The sequence below is a fragment of the Tripterygium wilfordii genome, chromosome 23 (genome assembly GCF_013401445.1).
Source record: "Tripterygium wilfordii isolate XIE 37 chromosome 23, ASM1340144v1, whole genome shotgun sequence".
Classification (NCBI taxonomy): domain Eukaryota; kingdom Viridiplantae; phylum Streptophyta; class Magnoliopsida; order Celastrales; family Celastraceae; genus Tripterygium; species Tripterygium wilfordii.
The window spans coordinates 9080380-9088190 of NC_052254.1; the positions used below are offsets into that span (position 1 = coordinate 9080380).

Sequence of the window (7811 nt, forward strand, 5' to 3'; positions counted from 1 at the left end):
CATGTAAACTCAAAAAGCTTCATATAGAGTGCATAGATTAATTATATTTGAAAAACAACCTAGAAAATTAAAATTACTGCATGATAAATCATTTTATATATATTAGAATGCTCACATGAAATTTCGTAACAATCGGAAATTGTTTGGTCACTCAACCAAGCAAGTAGGTGACTTATAGTGAAAATCGATAAATCTAAGTGTAACCTTACTACCATTTTGGAAACTCAATGTAAATGACATTTTCTCTTGAACTTTCCTTTATTCAAATATGTTAATAGTGATGAAACTAAGGTGCACACAAAATTTCATTTAAATCGGAGTTCATTTGGTTTACCACGTTCACAAAGAACACATATGCACAAAATTAGGTTAAGCCTAGTTTTGACGGAAATTAAGCATACGACCAAATATATATGTGATGCAGTTAATTTCTCATGATTATAGTCCTAGAACATATATTAGACCCTCATGTGCATGTGGTTCAAGTTTCAAGTCATTTGGACCTAAGTTGGTTAAAATATGATAATTGAAGAATTCATTCCCTAACTTAGTCCATTCTTGTTCATTCGCAAAACTGAATTTTCAAAATATATTCAAGTATGTATATATGTCAAATTCACATAGAATTAAGCAAAAATCTCACTTAACAATGTGATCATGTAAGATAATCAATAAGATATATTTATTTAAATTAAATTCACATAAATCAAATACTGCTTTAATGTTTCAATATCATTTACAAATGATTTAATATCATCAAAATTAGACATGTAGGACAATAGGTCCAACAGATGTAACCCAAAAGTGAAAACTATGATCTTGTTTGATAATTGATACGATGTCTATTTCCACACACTTAACCCCTATTCTATCAGTAAAACTGGATCAATCGCTCCGCGATTAATGTCCATTTTGCTCAAAAACACTCTGGCTTGGCAATAAAAGAATGTTATGTCCTGGAACTTTATATGAGGTTTAAAAGTACACAACTGTTATATTCAGTCTAACCAATTCAGACTACTTTCTTCAACAAACAAGGGTTCTCCAGCTAGCTAGTACAGCAGGGATTACGTACAAGCCATAGCCACACCAAAACACTCCCACCACGCACCGGTTTTTCAATGCCATAGAACAAGCTGTTCTTAAGCATATCATGCATAAAATGCCTTCATTTCTGTTGGCCTTACGTGGCTACTTAACCTTAAGTTAACTTTAACTTCATGCGTCTTTTCTTTCTCTGATATATACATATATACAAACATATGCATTCTGTTGCACCCCTGTATTTTCGCTATTGTCGTACCTAATTCATTTTGATTCTGATATACTTGGCTTTAATGGCAATAGAGCAGGAACAACTATCCACCGAAATCGTCAACCAAGGAATTAAAGATTCCGGTCCGAATGCAGGTTCTTTGAGCTTCTCTGTCAGAGTCCGGCGTGGCTTGCCGGATTTTCTAAGTTCTGTTAACTTGAAATATGTGAAACTTGGATACCTATATCTCCTTAGTCATCGCTATTATTTCCTAGTTGCGCCAGTTGTGACGGTGCTCTTCAGTGCTCAATTAGGCAAACTTGCTTGGCAAGAATTTTTCCTCAAATGTGACGTTGTTGATGCTTTTTTCATGATTGGATTACTGGGTTTGATTGTATACGTTTATCTTGATTTAACCCCTCGCGCTACTTATTTAGTCGATTTTTCGTGCTATCGTCCACCAAATGAGCTCAAGGTAACCAATGCATTCAACATTCTTCAGCAGTTCATGAAACTTTTATTTGAAATGTTTATTTTTCTAATTAACATTTCAATTGATTGCTCTTACAGATTTCAAAAGGGGAGTTTATAGACTTGGTTAGAAAATCGGGGGACTTTAACGATGAAGCCATCGAATTTCAACGACGGGTTCTGAAGAATTCAGGCATTGGAGATGAGACATACATGCCGCGAGCGATATTTCAGCCTGGACAAAGAATAAGCCTTAAAGAAGGCAGAGAAGAAGCAGCAATGATGATGTTTGGAGCAATAGACGATCTTCTCTCCGCAACCAAAATACGGCCAAAAGACATCAAAATTCTTGTGGTAAACTGTGGAATCCTAAACACTACTCCATCACTCTCATCAATGGTGATTAACCATTACAAAATGAGGCATAGTATTCAAAACTTCAATCTCGGTGGCATGGGTTGTGCTGCTGGACTAATAGCTATTGATCTTGCCAAAGACATGTTAAATGCATATCCAGGGTCATATGCACTGGTGGTTAGTACAGAAGTTGTGAGCTATACATGGTACAATGGCAACGACACCGACATGCTTTTCTCGAATTGCTTCTTTCGGATGGGCACTTCTGCTATGTTGCTCTCTAGTCGTCGCCTTGATCGATGGCGCTCCAAGTATGAACTCAAGCAGGTACAAACAGCATACAACTAATTTGGAGTGTTGAATGCTACTAAATTGGTCTTTTATTATATCTAATTGTGTCAATCTATCAATGAAAACAACGATGCAGATTGTTCGAACGCACAAAGGCGTGGACGACAGAAGCTTCAAGTGTGTACATCTAAAGGAAGACAATGAAGGGAAGGTAGGAATTTCAGTGAACAAAGATGTGTTTGAAGTAGGAGGACATGCATTGAAGGCAAACATCACAACCCTTGGTCCTCTTGTCCTTCCAGTCTCAGAACAAGTCCACTTCTTCACAAACCTACTCTTCAAGCGAAAAACCGACAAGTCCAAGCCTTACATACCAGACTACAAGTTAGCATTTGAGCATGTGTGCATACTTGCAACTAGCAAGAAAGTGTTGGATGAGATACAGAAGAACCTGGAACTCACAGATGAATACATGGAGGCATCAAGGAAGACATTGGAGAGGTTTGGAAACACATCAAGTAGTAGTGTTTGGTATGAATTGGCTTACTTGGAGGCAGCTGCTGCAAACACTAGTAAAAGGATCAAAAAGGGTGATAGGGTTTGGCAAATTGCTTTTGGCTCTGGATTCAAGTGTAATAGTGTTGTTTGGAAGGCTCTTAGGGATGTTGGGAGACCTAAAAGGAGTCCATGGTTTGAAGAAGATTCTAATTCTATGTAGAGGTAATTAATTAAGTATATTAAGTGTGTAAGAAAAATTTTATAATATATAGTATAAATTTTGTAATTATTTGAAAAGTACATGTTGAATAAATATGTATGTGTTGTTAGATATTGGTGTTTTAATGGTCTTATTATGGGCACCAATAAGTAGGACCCACATGTCTTTTGGGACGAGTTTGGGCTTGAATACGTACATCTCCAAACTTAGATAAACATAATATATATTTTGCAAAAATCAATATTGTGTGAATGAAAAATTGATCTTTAAAGTGACCACATGAAGTTGAAAGGATAAAGGTGTGAAACCCAAATCTCACATTGGAAGTTTGTGAAGAGTTTATAAGACTCAAACCCCACATTCGCGCGTGGGTTGTGGGCTTGGCTATAACCCCCCACTTATCTTTTGGTCCATTTTCTATTCAATTTGATTTTTAATCAGACAATTGGCACTAAGAGCACCTGGTATAACTTAATTGTAGAAAAGACCTAGGCCTTTTTAAAATTGTAAAAAAATACATAAGGATAATTTGGTCATCTGGCTTAAGACTTTTTTTGGTTTATACCTACAATACACTTCTTCTTCTTCTTCTGGTTTGCGTAGCTGCATTCTTCTCTCCGTTTTTGGCCGAGCTACTCCTCTCTCCATTTTTGGCCCAGTCATGCGTGCTTATGTATCCATGTCGACCAAGGATCTGAAGTTTACCAGGCCGATGATCAACATAACATCAAAGCAGATAGTGTTAATTAGTCGTCTCCTCCGCTCAATAACAAATCAAATTCCTAGATCTACAAAAGGCACAAATTGACGTAGGTCTCTTGAATTTTGGTTGCACTCTTCTTTATTTACTATGTCACAATCGTAGAAACTCTAGACGATGGGCTTTGAAGCAAAGATCTGGTTCCTCTTGGTACGATTCGAGTCCTCAACACAAAGCGGAGACGTATAACCAAAGATTCCGCGCTTTGGTCGCAGAAAACAACCATAAAAAGCCAGAAATCAATCAAAAACTAGGGGTTTTCAATACCTGGATTATTCTTCTTACAAAGATACCATACCTGTGAGTCGACAAAAATTATTGAAAAATTGTTACAAAGTATCAATATAATAACATTTATCCAAACTTCCCAGATAAAAGACACTTTTGCACCAAAAAACAATATTTAGCAAACCACAATCCACTAAAATTAAAGCATTGAGCCAGAAAGACCTTTAATAAAATTAAATTTCTAAGAAAGGACATGACTTCAGGAAATGATAAAAAGTATCAATATAGTATCAATATAGTATCAGCTACTATACTGATACTGTTATGTATCACCATAGTATCAGATAGATCAAAAATCCACAAAAATTAAACCACTTGACTAGAAAGATATGTAATGCAAATGGACCACAATTGCATCAAAATAATATTAATTTTATGAAATACACATTTATAGTTGCAGAGATGTATCACTATAGTATCATCAACACAAAAAATCCATTAAAATGATACCATTGAATCAGAAAGACATGTAATGCAATCAAATTTACATTCCAACATTTGTATCATCATTTTATGAGGAAATGATATAAATTGAACGCTAAATTGGACATTCTGTTTAAAAGTATCACTATTGTATCAGTTCAACAAAATACCAAAGAAAAATTTCAAGGATTTCACTAACCATACATATGAATCATTAATAAAAGTAAAATTATTATTTCTAAAAGTTGGATTCCGCCAACCAAACGAACCTAAAGTAAGCTATTGAGCAGATCATTAGCTCTTTCACTATCAAGTGATTATTTGCTGCGCGCTGTCATTACTTTTCTACATCTATTTTCTCTTACGGGCTCTTTTCTAGTATGAACTCTGACACTAAGTTAGTTTGAAGGCACTTTGGTCTCTGGGAATTTTTTCTGAAAAACTAGTGCCAGCCGTGGCCCCTCCTATAACTACAGGTTTTGCTGAAAAGCAGAAACTCTTTACCTCAAGTCTCCCCCACTGACAACGTTGTGCGGAAGCTAGAACACTTGAATTCGTTCACGACGAAATCAAGAAACTTGGAATCCACCAAGAACAATTGAGAAAATCTCAAGGAATTTTATTAATAAAACTGAATGTATCAATTACAAACGTTTATGAGACTATTTATAGACTGAAAAAGCAATCAAACCCTAATTGAACTCGTAATTAAACTAGAATTGGAAAATTGGAAACATAAAACGTGCAGGAAACTTAATTAACTCCGTTGGACTATAAAACGATACCTTTTCGATCTTCTTCCAATTCTAAACTTTAGGACTTCAAAATCAGTCCTCGGAAACATATTATAATAAGGAAAAACACAAGGGAATCAAAAGTTATGGACGGTCAAAGTTGGAAACTGAAACTTTAATTTTCTAAAACAGCAACTTCAATGCCGATTTCGATTTGGATTCCTTTAAACATGTTCCAACTTCTCAAGGAACTCTTCCGTGGACCGTTCTACGTCAGTCCCCTCCACTTGGAAAGAACTCGACTCCTCAGCATGATATTCTGACAAATCAGCCACATTAAAAGTGCGCGAAATACGCGTATCCTCCTGCAAATTGATCACATAAGCATTGTCATTGATCCGCTTCAGAACTTTATAAGGTCCATACTTCTTAGGCTGTAGCTTGCTATAAGTGCCAATTGGAAATCGCTCCTTGCGCAGAAAAACCATCACTTGATCTCCGACATTAAAAATTTTCTCGCACCTATGTTTGTCGGCAGTAGCTTTATACTTAGCATTCTGAGCTTCTAACTTCTGTTTCACCTCTGCCTGAAATGCATCGGCTTGTTCAACCATGTTCTCAGCTCCAGTATTCACTCCAGAAATCTTAGGTAAGCGTGCCAAGTCCACAGCTTGTTTTGGCGGCTTCAAATAAACAAGAGCAAAAGGCGACCTACCTGTAGCACTATGGACAACATTGTTATATGCAAACTCAGCTTGAGCTAACGGCAAATCCCATTGTTTTGGTTTATCTCCACAGATGCTTCGAATTAGATTGCCTAACGTTCTATTCAAGGACTCTGTCTGCCCATCAGTCTGAGGGTGTGCAGTGCTACTAAATTTCAGCCCTTGATGATTGGTATACAGAATAAATTCCTTCTGAACCAGATAATGCTCCCAATTTTTCAACGCCCTCACCACAGCATAAAATTCTTGATTATAGGTACTCCACTTCTGCCTGGCATCACTTAACTTTTCACTAAAAAACGCAACTGGCCGCTTTTCTTGTGACAAAACAGCCCCAACTCCTACGCCACTAGCCTCACATTCAACTTCAAATAATTTTTCAAAATCTGGTAGAGCTAGAACTGGTGCTGAACATAAGCGCTCCTTAATTAATGCAAAAGCTTGTTCGGCCTCCCTACCCCAATTGAATTTTCCTTTCTTTAAACACTCGGTTATTGGGGCCGCAATGCTACTAAATCCGCGAATAAAACGACGATAGAATGTCGCCAAACCATGAAAACTCCTCACGTCACCCACTGTCTTCGGTGTTGGCCAATCACGAATTGCCTTCACTTTCTCCTCATCCACATGAATGCCATTGTGACTCACAATGTAACCCAAAAATATCAAACTCTCCGTAAGAAAACTGCATTTTTTTAACTGAATATACAACTTATTTTCTTGCAAGGCCATTAAGACCTCTCGAAGATGCGCAAGATGCTCCTCCTCAGTACGACTATAAATTAGAATATCATCGAAATAAACAACCACAAATCTGCCAATAAAAGGGCGTAATACCTGATTCAAGAGCCTCATAAAAGTACTACGGGCATTAGATAAACCAAACGGCATAACCAGCTACTCAAATAATCCATCTTTTGTCTTAAAAGCAGTTTTCCATTCATCTCTTGGCTGTATACGAATCTGGTGGTGACAACTCTTCAAATCTATCTTCGAAAATAATTTTGAGCCATATAGCATGTCTAACATATCATCAAGGCGTGGAATAGGAAACCTATACCTGACTGTAATTTTATTGATGGCACGACTGTCTACACACATCCGCAACTTCCATCTTTCTTTGGCGTCAATAACGCATGTACAACACATGGACTCATACTCTCTCGGATGAACCCCTTTTTCAGCAACCCTTCTACCTGCTCCTGTAAAATATCATTCTCTTTCGGACTCATTCGATAATGCTGTAGATTTGGTAAACTCGCACCTGGCATCAAATCAATATGGTGTTGAATATTTCGCATAGGCGGCAGCTCATCGAGTATCTCATCCGGCACCAACTCACTAAAATCTGCCAATACCGACTGAACTTTATTCGGCAGCTTCTGTATCAAATCCTGTTGGTCTCCAATAACTAAAGATCAAACTACCAGCGCATGACACTCTTCAGATGCTTCATGTCAGCCTCGAATGCTTGCTCGTTATCTGTGAAAATCACTAAAGCCTTCCCCTCCACTTTAGATGTGTTAGGTTTTTTCTATTGGGGAACCATGACTATCTTTTTTCCCTTCCATATGAATGCATAAATATTGTCTCGACCCTTATAGTTAACATCAACATCATACTGCCAAGGTCTACCAAGAAGAACATGACTAGCATCCATATCGACCACATCGTAAACCACTTCATCCCGGTAAAATTTACCAATAGAAATAGGAATTCTGCATATCTCAGTCACCTGTAGTTTCAGACCTTTTTGAATCCATTCGATCGCATAGGGCGTCAGATGCTT

General features: G+C 37.2%; 2 protein-coding genes across 2 annotated transcripts; one reads left to right on the forward strand and one right to left on the reverse strand.

The window, feature by feature from the left end:
• The first annotated feature begins 1069 nt into the window (after positions 1 to 1069).
• Positions 1070 to 3092, forward strand: LOC119992764 (3-ketoacyl-CoA synthase 10-like). The gene is made up of 3 exons (XM_038839556.1): positions 1070 to 1730; positions 1826 to 2410; positions 2511 to 3092. Exons 1-3 carry the CDS (start codon positions 1338 to 1340, stop codon positions 3090 to 3092), a joined length of 1560 nt encoding a protein of 519 aa, XP_038695484.1. The 5' UTR covers positions 1070 to 1337.
• Positions 3093 to 3962: 870 nt separating this feature from the next.
• Positions 3963 to 6913, reverse strand: LOC119992765. The gene is made up of 3 exons (XM_038839557.1): positions 5538 to 6913; positions 4120 to 4150; positions 3963 to 4055 (listed from the first exon to the last, which is right to left on the reverse strand). Exons 1-3 carry the CDS (start codon positions 6911 to 6913, stop codon positions 3963 to 3965), a joined length of 1500 nt encoding a protein of 499 aa, XP_038695485.1.
• Between the last annotated feature and the right edge of the window lie 898 nt (positions 6914 to 7811).